The 13,429-nt window shown below is 53.8% G+C and overlaps 1 protein-coding gene across 1 annotated transcript; it reads right to left on the bottom strand.

Moving 5' to 3' along the window:
• Positions 1 to 573: 573 nt before the first annotated feature.
• On the bottom strand, positions 574 to 12,748 carry KCNK18 (potassium two pore domain channel subfamily K member 18). The gene is made up of 3 exons (XM_055560823.1): positions 12,529 to 12,748; positions 10,050 to 10,178; positions 574 to 1,367 (listed from the first exon to the last, which is right to left on the bottom strand). Exons 1-3 carry the CDS (start codon positions 12,746 to 12,748, stop codon positions 574 to 576), a joined length of 1,143 nt encoding a protein of 380 aa, XP_055416798.1.
• Between the last annotated feature and the right edge of the window lie 681 nt (positions 12,749 to 13,429).

Below are 13,429 nucleotides of genomic sequence, written 5' to 3'. Positions count from 1 at the left end.
CAATCAGGAAATCTGCCTGGCCCCTGTGAACACAGGTGACAATTTCTCTTAGTGCCATTGGTGTATGTTACAAGGGCAGGGATTGGGCTGATCCGACTCATGCAGTCATTCAAGAAAAGAGGTGGCTCAGACTCGCTCTGCTTCACCAAGGATAAAAGGGGAGCAGCTCAGGAAGGTTTTAATTTAGCTGAAAGTACAAATGGCAAAATCAAAGGTAATTTTTTTCCTCCTGCTGCAAGAAACCCAGTGACATCTCTGAGGTGGTTTGATTCACATCAGGGGAAGCTTTTGAAAAATGGAGATGGCAATTAATTGGACTTCAGAGGATGGTGACAGTTTTTTTCTAATGTCCTGATTTCCTATCAAGACATTGGCCACTTTTCTGCAGGGCCTCAAGACAGTAATTAGATGTCATGTCGGAATGTGACTCCAAGGTCTCAGGCGACACCAGTTCTAACTAGAGCGCCCCCGAACACAGGACGAGACAACCAGCTTGGCCAGCGGCGTCACCTGAGAGTCAACGCAGCCTTCCCTCTTCAACAAGATGGGAAAACCCGAGTCAATGGAGCATTTTCACTTTTTGACAGGACTGGAAAACCTCCCGTTTGCAAAGAAGAGTATGAGAGTTTTATAGAGGTGAATCAGCCTGTTCTGCACCAGCTTGAAAGCAATGCACAGAATCTCCATCCCAATGATGATGTAAATGGAGAAGAACAAGAAGAAGTGAGGGTGTTCCAGCCCAATGTCCCCAAACCCAATGGTGGTCAGCGTGATGAAGCAGAAGTAGAAGGCGTTTTCGAAGTTCAGCTGCTTCTCCCAGATGGGAAGGACGGCGGCCGCGCAGGAAATGTAGGTGAAGACCACGAGGGCTATGACGGGGAGGGGGACGTCCAGCCTCTCCACCTGCCGCCCCACCTCATCCAGGTTGCTGATGATGGAGCTCGAGAGCCGCCCGGACCCCAGCTCGGGACACGATGTGCTCCTTTCCATGGCCTGAGGAGGCACCTGGAGGGTGTTGTCTTTCTCCCGTGTCAGAAGTCTCTCGAACAGCTCCATGTTGCTGCTTGGGGCCACGGGGGCAGGTCTGGGGGCCGGGAGCTCCCGGTCATGGACGACCACGTGCGGGACGTCTTCATCTGTGGGACAGGAGTCGGGTCGTCTTTTGCTGGGGCGTCCGGAGCACCACTTGGGAAGGGGAGTGGGGAGGAAGGGAAATCTTCGGAATTGATTGTAGGACGTGGATAAGATGGTGGCCAGGATGTCGCCCGTGTCCGTGAGGACCAGGAACATCAGCGGGATGCCAAAGAGAGCGTACAGCATGCACAGGTACTTGCCGAGCCTGGTGACGGGGTAGATGTGGCTGTAACCTGAAAAAGAAGACCTTGCCCCAGATGGTTGGCGGCTCCTCCCCCTCCGCCGCAAAAAAAAAAAACAAAACAAAACGAAACAAAAAAAAACACCAAAAAAAAACAAAAAACAACCTTTAAAGAGACCTTCTGCCATTTCCTTTCCTTGGCATGACGTTTTGCACCACATATTTTAAAAATATTCATCTTAAAACATTCATCAGCTTGTCTGACGTTAGGTCTGCTTTGGTTGGGGCAGAAGGAGGTGAAACCCAGCTTATCTTTAGGGTAAGGGAAGACTCATGTCCTTGGCAGGAGACAAGCCCGCATGTGGGAGTGAGCTGACTGCCTTGCCTTTTGCCATCTCTGAGCGTCTGAAAGAGGACAGAGCCAGCACACCTGGAGAAACGTGATGAGCTCAGGTGACAGGGTGTGGTGGCTTTGCAAGCAAACCCATCACCTCCGTCATCCTCCATGAAAGCATTGGTTCCTAAGAAGCCACGCCCATCCTTTCTGGCATGTCTGGGCCTCCGGATGAGGTTTGTTTCTGTATAAGAGGCAATTACATGCCAGTGCTGTGTAAGCAGTGCTCACAGTTCTTGGGATGGCAGAAAGAGGAGCAGTGAATAACATACCACTGCTGCCCTCAGAGCCAGCTGCGGTTGAGTGGGTCAGACGACTGTTCATGGACAACAGTGAAGAGTTGAGGACCCCAGCATCCAGCATCCTGCCAGCCTCATTTCCAGTTCCAGCTCTACCATTTACTAGAAAGTGATGTGACTGCTCACATTTCAGGTTTCTTATCTCTAAAGTGGGGAGGACCACCCCTGCTTTGCATACTGACCAGCTGGAGGGATTACAAGAGACCAGTGCCTCACACTCAGTGGATGTGTCATTCCCAGGCAGTCAATGTCCTCGATCTAATAATAAGAGCTGGCTTTTTGAGCACTTACTGGTGGCCAGGTATTAACCAGCCTTCATTGGTAGCTATGGTGATCACCATCACAGACGGGGAAACTGAGGCTCAGAGAAGTGAACCGACTTAGCCAAGAGCATACGTGTGATAAACTGTGAAGCTGGAGGTCAAAGCATTGAAACCTGGCCTACAGTAGGTACTCAATAAATGCTACTCTAGGATGGATGCCTGGAAATCCCATCTGGCTCCCAAGCCAGCTCCCTCCGCTGGGTCAGGAGCAACAAGGGGGCTGGACATGCCAACCATTGAGGACAGGTGAGCCAAGCAAAGAGAGGGCTAGGTTGAAGTCTTCCTTCTCTTCACGAGCTGCCTCATTCCGTCACCCCAGCCTCCTCTCTTGTCGACAGAGGCCCAGGAGCAGAGGGATGTCAAATCCCACAGCACAAGTCGCAGGATCTTCTGGAGTGGGCAAACTCAGTGCCTCCCACAAAGAGGGAGAAGCTTCTGTATTTAATGCCTGTGTTTAATTTTTGATGTCCTAAAGGATGATTCATGCAGAAAGCCCCAGCCCAATTATGTAAATTAATTGGAAGGCAATTGACAAGCTGGCTAAGCCGCAACCTCCTCCAGGGCCACCACTTCCTGTGCAAACTCTGGCCTCAGCGTCTGCCCTCCAGGCACATGCAGGTGGTCAGGCTGCCCATCTTTATTGGGGTCCCCGGGGGGAGGCCCTCGGAGGGTTTCCTCCATGTGCATCCCTCCCAGGGCTCTCCACGCCACCCTGCTGCTTCCGCTAGGTACCATTGATGGCAGGCGCATCGAGCTCTACATTCATATGGTCTAGGCACATAAGCACTCGCTACATGCACTGGGGCAGATCGGTGAGCCAAACAGATCCGGGATCCAACCTCGGTGAGCTTCTGGTCTAGTGGAGGAGGCAAATATGAATCAAATAAGCACCTCAGTGAGTGTGCTTCCCTGGTGGCTCAGAAGGCAAAGAATCTGCCTGCAGTGCAGGAGACCTGGGTTCAATCCCTGGGTTAGGAAGATCCTCTGGAGGAGGGCATGACAATCCACTCCAGTATTCTTGCCTGGAGAACCCCCATGGATAGAAGAGCTTGGTGGGCTACAGTCCATGGGGTTGCAAAGAGTTGGACTTGACTGAGCAACTAAACACAGCGAGTATGCACGTGGAGATCAGTAACAAGTCATAAAAGAGGAAAACATGGCCACCTGATTTGAAGAGCTGACTCATTGGAAAAGACCCTGAAGGGGGAAAGATTGAGGGCAAAAGGAGAAGGGGGTGCAGAGGATGAGATGGTTAGAGAGCATCATCAACTCAGTGGATACGAATTTGAGCCAACTCCAGGAGAAAATGAAAGACAGGGAGGCCTGATGTGCTGCAGTCCATGGGGTCGCAGAGTCAGACACAACTTAGCGAGTGAAAGTGAAAGTCACTCAGTCGTGTCCAACTCTTTGTGACCCTATGAACTATACAGTCACGGAATTCTCTAGGCCAGAATACTGAAGTGGGTAGCCTTTCCTTTCTCTAGGGTATCTTCCCAACCGAGGGATTGAACCCAGGTCTCCTGCATTGCAGGTGGATTCTTTACCAGCTGAGCCACCGGGGAAGCCCAAGAATACTGGAGTGGGTAGCCTATCCCTTCTCCAGCGGATCTTCCCAACCCAGGAATCAAACTGGGCTCTCCTGCACTGCAGGTGGATTCTTTACCAACTGGGCTATCAGGGAAGCCCAAGCCAGTGAACAACAACAAATTAGATTGGAACAAAGGCGTCCAAGCTGTATTCACATTTATTGAGGACCTACACTGTGCCAGGCTTTTGTGGGCAGTATTGAGGATGCAGTGAGGAACGGGCAGAGGCCATGCCCTCCGGGGGCTCCTAGTCGAGAGGGAAGCAAAGCCATGACTTCAGCTCCCTCAGTGCCCAGCAGGACTGACAGCACCAGGGTCTGGAGTGAGCTCTCCCTGGCTAAACCGCCCATCAGACACCGGGGTTGCTCAGTGGGGCCAGCCATGCTGAGGGAGCCCAGGGTTTCCGGTCTCTGCTCTCTGCAGGGCTCCAGCAGCTCAGCCCTCCCCTCGGGGAGAGGAGGTGGCAGAAGGGACCTCAGGACAGCGTCTCGTCCATACTTCAGTGACAATGACCTCCTAGGAGCACCGAGGAGGTGAGGGTGCAGTGGCATCTCAGGGAGAGGGAGGGGGTGGGCAATAGAGGAGGCCCTGGATAGGAGGACCAACTACCCCATGTGCCCAGGACTCAGAGTCTCCTGTTCTGGTAAAACCCTTAATTGCCAAAGCCAGGGCAGCCTCGGGCACTCCAGGGAGCTGCTCTCTGGAGCCAGGGTGAGTGTGGAGGGGGTAGAGAGATTCTCCAGGGCAGGGGAAAGGAGAAAAGAGGGCACCCAGAGCCCCTCGTGGGGACAGGAGTTCAGAGAGGCCATGGATTCTTGGAGGGGTCCAGCCCGAGTGTCAGCAAAGATGCCCATGCCAGAGCTTGTCACAGGCCCCGCAGGGCTGGCAGTCCTTAAAAGATGTCAGCAGAGGGACCCGTAAGCAGGGAGTCATCCCGTTTTCCAGATGTTGCGTAAGTCCCCAGCTTTCGTGCACCCGTAGGAAAATCAGGAAAAGCTCCCAGTGGAAGCCCCCCAGCCTCCAGGATGGGGTCTTAAGGTGAGATCTATGTAAAGAGAAGAATATCACATTTCTTACTGGATTTATGGAGTAAAGTGCCTTTTAGAGTCAGAATTCCCTGCATACCAGAACCCCTAATGCTGGCAACCACTCCTATTACTGCATGTCAATGGGCAAGGAAGAGGAAAGTCAGGTGACTCGTCTGGGGCCCCCAGCCCCCAGCCAACAAGCGTGTGCACCCCTCGCCCAAAGACCTCCGCCCCCTCCCCACCCACATGCTGTCCTTGGCAAAGGTGGGTTCAGTGGATCATAAACAGTCATTGTGGCCGCCTCTGAGTGGAATACGATTACAATCCAGAGGACGGGCCATACGGCAGAGAGGCAAGTCTCAGAGCACAGGACCCTGGGAAGGAAATGGATTTCCTCCCCAATTACTGAATGCTAGAACACAGAATGGAAAAATCATATCATTCCTTATAATGTGGGTATATATTCTAATGCCATCAGTTCACCTCACTTAGTCTCTGAGGATTTAACAGCCCATGCACTCTCAAATCCCAGGGGGCTGATCCGTTTGGAAATGACTGGGGATTGACCAGCCTCGTACCTGCCCAGGGTCCCTTCCTCAGCATCAAGGTCAGCTGCATTTCAGGTGACCCAGAGATGCGGGGCAGCAAGCAGCATTACCAGCAGGGCCATTATTGATTATGGGCAGTGCAGAAACTGCCCCAACATCCCCTTCCAGTAGTAATTACTGGATGGCCTGATGTCCTAATGGATTTGGACATGAGTGGGAGTGTCGTTTCCTTGGGGTATAAACCAAGCTAATGCATTTCCATTAGATCAGTGCTTCATGGCCTGGACTACCATTAGAATCACCTGGAGGGCTCTGAAAAACACTGATGCCTGGGCCTGTCCCGAGTAAGTCTGACTTGATTGGTGTGGGGTCCAGGCATGGCAGCAGGGTGGGGGTGGGGGGGGAGGCGCCTGTAAATGATAACCCAGTGATTCTGACGTGCAGCCTCGCCTGAGAACACTTGTCCCAGGAGAGTGTTTCTCAAATGTCTTGTGCATCAAAATCACATGTAGAGCTGGTTACAACAGAGTTCACTGGCCCTGCATCCATAGCTTCTGACTCAGTAGGTCTCGGATGGGGCCTGATAATTAATTTGTATTTCTAACAGGTTCTCTGGTGGTAGTCATGCCACTGGTCCAGGGACCACGATCTGATAAGCATTACATCACATCAGTGGTTCTCAACAGGGGGCAGCTTTGCTCCCTGAGGGATATCTGGCAATGTCTGGAGACATTCTGGGCTTTCACAACTGGTGGAGACAGCAGGGAAAAAGTTGGGTTTCCATAGTGGAGAGAGGCCAGGGATACTTATAAACATCCCACGATGAGTGCAAAGAACAGCCCCCACTGTAAAGAATCCTTTGGTTTAAGACATCAGCCGTGCCAAAGTCCTAGGTCACTCCCAAAAGGAACGGTCACAGCACCTACCTTGTAGAGCTGCTGTGAGAATTAAATAAAATCGTGCATATAAAACATGCTGACACCATGCCTGACGCTGGTACATGCTCAGTAGCACAGCTATTAAGTTGCTGTTACTCCTTTAGCGAATAAACAACAACTACCCCACTTTCTGCCCCTTACCTGTCGCTGCCTGTATCAGCATTCAGGTGAATGAGAGCTGTTCTGAAAGAAGCCACACGGGGGCGCCCTTTGACACAAGCACGTGCCCATTTATATGCGCTCCTCACTGTAGACACTGCCTGTCCATCCAGCAGCCATTCCCCCCTCTTTCCCTGGAATGCCGCTGCTCCCTTATCCGATTCAGCGATAGATCCAGTTAGTCTAAATCATCCCGGTAATCCAACCCCCTTTGCCAGGGACTGGCTTGGGGTGGGAGGCTTCTCGGAAGAAGTTTCCTTGCTGATTACGACAGCTGGCCCTTCCTCTGCCTACGAGATGTGACTACACCAGGGTGGGAGTGGACCTTGGTGGTCATCTTATGACCCACTGAGCCAGATGGAGAGAGCCTGATGGTCAGTGTCACAAGTGAGCTGCCCAGCAAGCGGCCTGAGAGCCGTCCCCGACTGGCCTTCTTACTTGCAAGGTGACACGTTTTCCTTGCAGTTTAAGCCAGTTGGGTTGGGTTTTCTGTTAGTGGCAGCTGCTCATATAGGTGCTTGTCACTGATGCTTACACAGACCCTGAAGGCAGGTCTGGGAGGAGTTAGAGATTAGGGAACAAGGCTCAGACCGGCTACATTGCTCACTGGAGGTCACACAGCTCTGACCCCAGGTGGCTGGCCCCCAGAATCCATAGTAGCCACTGTGCTCCACTTCCAGGATGAGTGCCCAGCCACGATCCTTGTGAGCCCAGGTTTACCGTCCCCCTCCAACCAGGATTGGTACTCTCTTGAATTGATGTCCTCCTGAATGAAGACAGAGCCCCAGTCCTTTGTGCTGACCAAAAGGGGCAGGGGCTGAGCAATGGCTCACATGCCTGGTGGGGACGCTGAGCCAGGATCTCCTGCCTCGTGGCTGAGGGCTGCCCCATCCCCTCTACTACGGTGACCCCTGCCCCCAGCAAGGGAGGTTCCTACCAACCCTGGCTTGGCTGCTCTCACCAGGCCCTTCCTACTGCTGCACCACAGAGGGAAGCTTCTTGTCATTCAGCCGCTCAGTCGTGTTCGACTCTGTGACCCCGTGGACTGTAGCACGCCAGGCTTCCCTGTCCCCCACCATCTCCCAGAGTTTGCTCAAACTCACATCTATAGAGTCGGTGAAGCCATCCAACCATCTCATCCACTGTCATCCCCTTCTCCTCCTGCCCTCAATCTTTCCCAGTATCAGGGTCTTTTCCAATGAGTTGGTTCTTTGCATCAGGTGGCCAGTGTATGGGCCCAGATGCTAGGAGGCCCTCCGACACTGACCTAGGGATACGGTGCTTGAATGCAAGACCAGCCCCGTCCCTCACAGCCTGCCAGCCTTGGTGGCCTCTCCCTCAGAGTTCTGCCCTGCTGCCTGGCTGGAAAGCTCTCTCAGCCTTCTTTGCCTGGTTAATCTCCACAGATCCTTCAGCTCCAATGTCACTTTCACTGACAAGTCTCTCCCTGCTCCTCACCCATCAGGACCACCCCTACACCCTGTTTCACCCACTTTCACAGTCCAAGCTTCTCCTCTGAGCTCATCTGCATGCCCAGCTGTTCATTGTTCCTCCCTTCGTTAGACTTGGAGCCACTGGGGTGGGAGGCGTCCACCTAGTTCAGTCCAGTGCTGGGCACAGAGAAAGTCAGGTCCAGACAGAAGCAGCGGGGTCTCAGGTTAAGACCCAGACAGCCTGAACCCAGACACACATGAGCTGTGTCACCTTGCAAACAGGGTGGACCTGCCCTGCCTCACTTTCCCCATCCAGGGAGTGGGACGCACACCAGCAGCTACCTCAGGGCTGCCGCGAGGGTTCAACAGGCTGATCATGGCAAAAAAACTCAGAATGGAGCCTGGTCAGTAGTAAATGCACATGTGTTGGCCAGCGCAGCGGCTGCTGCTGCGGTCATAGGTGTTCAGTGTGTGTCAATTAAGGAAAGAAGGGAGACAGCAAAGGCTATCTCCACGGCCCAGTTCCAGTGTCTTCTGTCACCCAGGAAAATGAAAAGTGAAAATGTTACTCGCTCAGTTGTGTCAGACCCGTTGTGACCTCATGGACTCCTCTGTCCATGGAGTTCTCCAGGCAAGAATCCTGGAGTGGATTGCCATTCCCTGAGCCCACCCGTTTTGCAGCCATCGAGAGGAGAGTCTGTGGCTTTGAGGGTCAACAAGTCCATCTTTAAACATGCAAGTGGTCACTGTGGGGTGGGGGCAGGTCTGTCCCCGCACCCTCTCCACCGGGGCTCTGGGAGAGACATCCCCAGGACAAGGACTCACACAGAAGTCTTTCCCTTGCTCCGAGGCTGGAGACACATATACAGCAAGTGCAGGGAGCAGGGTAGAGGCCAGCTCCTTCCTCTCTGCAAGCCCCTTCCTTGCAGGCACCATCATCCACTCCAGTTAGACGCAGGAATCCGAGGGGTCCCTGCTTCCCAGGAACAGCCAAGCCCTCCCAGGAGCTCCCTGTGCAGCAGGAGGCGGAGTCCCCACGGCACTCCCACAGGCCTGCAAACCAGCAGCCTCCTTCGGGGAAGGAGCACCGGACTTGGAGTCTCAGTGGTTGTCACGGGCACCAGCTCCACTCTCTGCGTGACCTTGGCCCCTGACATCCGCCCTCTGGGCTCGGGCTCCCTGACCTGATTCCCTGTGGGCCTTAAAGGAGGTGGCTTAGCACAGCCCCTGCAGGCAGCTGTTAGCTCTCGTTAGCCCTGCAGCTCCCACTCCTCCTCCTCTGTCTCATGGCTAGTGCTCTGGTCGTGCTCTGGCACACCCTCCTCCCTCTCCACGAAGAGCCCTCCTTGAGCGCGTTCCTCCATTCCTTCGGAGTCAGCTGCCATCAGTGTGCCGGTGACTCTGAAACTCCAAGGCTGGAGTGACTGTGCTCTCGCGTTACCCTAAGCACATCACACTGACCACATTTGGTTGCCCCTGAGTCCAAGACCCTGGGCAGGCAGGTACATGGCATGTTTTGTACAAGAGCACTCACCCGGAGACGAAGAAGAAGCTGAAATGCAGCCTGCACCTTGCTTACTGGGACCTCCGCATAGGGCTGCCCCCACCCGAAGGAAAGGTTGTTTAGTCGCTAAGTCATGTCAGACTCTTGTGAGCCCCTGGACTGTAGCCCGCCAGGCTCCTCTGTCCGTGGGATTCTCCAGGCAAGAATATTGGAGTGGGTTGCCATTCCCTTCTCCAGGGGATCTTCCCGACCCAGGGATTGAACCTGGGTCTCCAGCATTACAGGCAGATTCTTTACCATCTGAGCCACCAGGGAAGCTCGAACTGAAAGGGTATGCTTTCCTGATTTGCACAAATGGGCCAGTGGCAGCCTCACTCATGCCATCTTTCTGAGCACAGGGTAGGCACGCCACACCCATTTCTTGCACTAAATGAAGTAAACATTTCAGCATCCCTACCAAGCGTTTCCCCCACCCCCCACCTCTGCTTTCTCTTGCAAGCCCGCCCTTGCCCTTGGACTTACCCACTGTGCTGATGACCGTGCAGCAGAAAAAGAGTGAGCTGAGGAAGGACCAGTCTGCAGACCTGCTAAACCACTGGGGCTTCACCTTCTGCAGCAGCTTCTCCAGGTCCCGCTTCCGGCCTTCCTCAACTCCACAGAGACAGGACGGAGTGAGAGAGAAGGTCCCACCCTCTAAAACAGGTCCCGCCCAGGTGAAGGGGTGTCTTCCCCTGGGACCACGCCCCATGCCTTGTGGCCCTCATCAACGCGAGATGGCTCTCGGAGCCCTTTGCTCGACGTCTCTGCAGTTTAGGTACTGCTCTGGCAGCTGCGGAGATCAGGAGCCCATGTAAACCTGCGTGACGAGCACCCGAGAGAGATGCCCACCAGCCTGAGGTCAGTCATGGAAGTGCCCTGGGGGCTTTCTGAATGTTCTGAGCCTTGCAAAGGGGCTTACTAACTTCTGCTCTGTCTCTTTCACCAGGGTCTTAAGAACTGAAAGGAAAAGCGTTTCATGAAATGAGAGGAGTTGCATGATTGCAAACCATCCCCACTCCCGGAGACCATTAAGCCTGATCGAGCATTGGGATCAGGCTGGCATCAGCTGCCTGAGAATGTCTAGGAAGCCTGGGTGGAGGCCAGCTTGGGGGCCCTGGTTTCTCAAGGAGGTTCCCAAATGGTTCCCTTGGCCCAGCACTCAGGGGGTTTAGGGATCCCAGAAACTGCCTGCCAGCTGGCACTGTTATAAGAGGAGATCACACAGCCAGGCACACAGCAGAAAACCCTTATTTTTGTGAAATATTACACAATTCCTTAATTTTATAAAAGAAAATCCATCCTTATTTGAATGGGCACTGAACTGGGAATCCAGACACCTGCAGTCTAGACGCAGCTCTGCCCTTGACTAGTTCCCGTAGCTGTGGACATGAGGCTTCTTTCTGAGCCTCAGTTTCCCCATGGAGGAGGAAGCATGACAAGGTGAAAAGTTCTGGCTTAGGAATCTAAATGCCTCGGATTGAACCCCTGGCTCCTTTTTCTCGTGGGTAACCTTGGGCAAGTTGTTTCACTCCCAGTGCCTCAGTTTTCTGATCTGTAAAAGGGGGACAATTCATACCTCATTGGGTTGGTGGGAGGATTTAGTGAGATAGTGCATGAAAAACACTCGGCACAAGGGCTGCAGAATCCAGCACTTACCAAGCACTTTCTCCAGTGAAAATCAGGGGATGGGTCAGCTCTGTGCATCAGAATCACCCAGGAAACTTTTTAAAAATAAGATTCCCAGCCCAGCCCTGGAGATCCTGCTTCAATGGGTTTGGGGAAGAGCCTGGGAATGTGTATTTGAGACAAGCTCCTTTGATGACTCTGGTGTGTGGCCAGGTTTGTAAAGCCCTGAACTTGTTGACAGTCTGGATCCAGTAATGGTGCAGTGTCTGATGGCATCTCGTGGGTCATCTGCGTGGCCCAGAGGCAGAGAGAAGGACTCTCCACCGAGGAAGGACTCTGCCACCTGTGAGCAGCCTCTGGTCCGCCCCCACTGAAGGGACCTCCCGCAGGTCAGAGGAGTCATTAACAGCCTGGCTGAGGACCTGTCGTACCGTGGGACCCTGTTATTCCTCTGAACTTTAGAGTCTGCATTTCCTTTGTCTTTTCTTCACTCTCTATTATTTTATCTTGTTCTGTTGAATACATCTCTGCAAGTTTTAGGGGACAGAACAGAATAGAAATAATGGACAAATACCAATGAAAAGCAATAAGGATAGACATACAGCGCCCTGTGCCTTCCAAGAGGCTTCATGTCTATTATCTCATCTGCTTCCCACAGGGTCCCTGGGGTTGGCAGACCTGAGATTGTGGGCCTTCTTCTCTCTGGCAGACTGAGACCTAGAGAGGGTAATTACTCTGCCGCAGATCACACAGCAAGCTGGGAGAGCACCTGGCCTGGAACCAGGACCCAAGTTCTTCTCAGGACCCTTCTTATCTCCCCTGAGTCAGACCACACACACACACACAAAAAGGCCTTTGGGAACAAAAAGTAGAGGCAGGCTGGGGCCTATCCAATTTGGATGGTTCCTTGAATTCTAGTCCCTGTAAACTGAATCAAGGTGGGCCAGGCAGTTCCGAGGACCAGCCTAGGAATCCCTGGCTCCAGATCTGGCCAGCCAGCCATGCCACCCCGCCCCATCAAATCTCCAGCAATCGGTCCTCCATGGACCATGATGCTCTGGGTGGGGCTGGAGCTGAGGCAAAGGGGTGGGAACACCTACTGGATGTCCAGTGCTTTTCCTACATTCTTTATAACAACCCTGAGAGGCCGTCCACTCTTCTCTCCCATTTTACAGAAGGGAAAACTGAGACTCAGAAGTCACTTGCCTAAGTTTGCCCAGGGATGGGGAGGAGGCAGGCAGAGGGCTCCCAGATCAAGCCTCCTCCAAACCCGCTGTTCTCTGGGGGCTGCTTCCACCAACAGAGAAAAGACCTGCCCACCAGGTGAGCCACCTACCTGTGCTGTTACATTTCAGGATGCCACAGAGCTTCTCCAAGAACTCCTCAAACTCCGGGTCCTCTGCCCTCAGGTCCTGGCTGCCCTCGATGGCTGAGAAGACCGCAGCTCCCACCAGTGCGTAGGTCACCAGGGAGCAGAGGAAACAGAGACGAGGGAAGAGCTTCTCCAGGGCCTCCCAGAAGCAGCTCTTCGCCTGGGGAAGCCCCGCAGCCTCCATCCTCCCCGCAGTGGGCAGGACAGGAAATGCTGGAGAGGCCAGAGTCCAGAGGATGGGAGGAGGTGCGGGGGGCGGGGGGAGGTGGAGGAAAGCGCCCTGAGAATGGCCCGGTTCCAGCGTTAAGTGGTTGGTGCCAGGATTCCCCCTCTCCCCCACCCATAGGACTCGGGAAGCAGCCGGCACTCATAGCATTCAGTTCCTGCGAGTTTCTCGGAGAGCGCACCCCTCTCCCCGGCCCACCCCTACTCAGTGCCCCAAATTGCTATTGATCCACCGGGCCACTGCACGCCCAGCAGCCTGGCCAATCCCTGAGCTGCCCTTCAGGGGCTTTGGAAAGACTATCTGGTGGTTGCTTTGTGCTTTGGCCTTTCCCGTTCCGAAGCTGCACTTTTGACTTCCAGGTACCGAATGCGACTTTTGCTTTCTAGCCAAGTGATGGTCCTTCCTGGGTATGTGTGGTACCCAGACTCTTGGACAGGAAGCTGCTGCTGCTGCTGCTAAGTCGCTTCAGTCGTGTCCGACTCTGTGCGACCCCATAGACGGCAGCCCACCAGGCTCCCCCGTCCCTGGGATTCTCCAGGCAAGAACACTGGAGTGGGTTGCCATTTCCTTCTCCAATGCATGAAAGTGAAAAGTGAAAGTGAAGTCGCTCAGTCAGGTCCGACTCTTCGCGACCCCATG

The sequence above is a fragment of the Bubalus kerabau genome, chromosome 22 (assembly GCF_029407905.1).
Source record: "Bubalus kerabau isolate K-KA32 ecotype Philippines breed swamp buffalo chromosome 22, PCC_UOA_SB_1v2, whole genome shotgun sequence".
NCBI lineage: Eukaryota > Metazoa > Chordata > Mammalia > Artiodactyla > Bovidae > Bubalus > Bubalus kerabau.
Note: the sequence above shows the minus strand (reverse complement) of the source record. Positions and strands in the feature narration are given on the sequence as shown.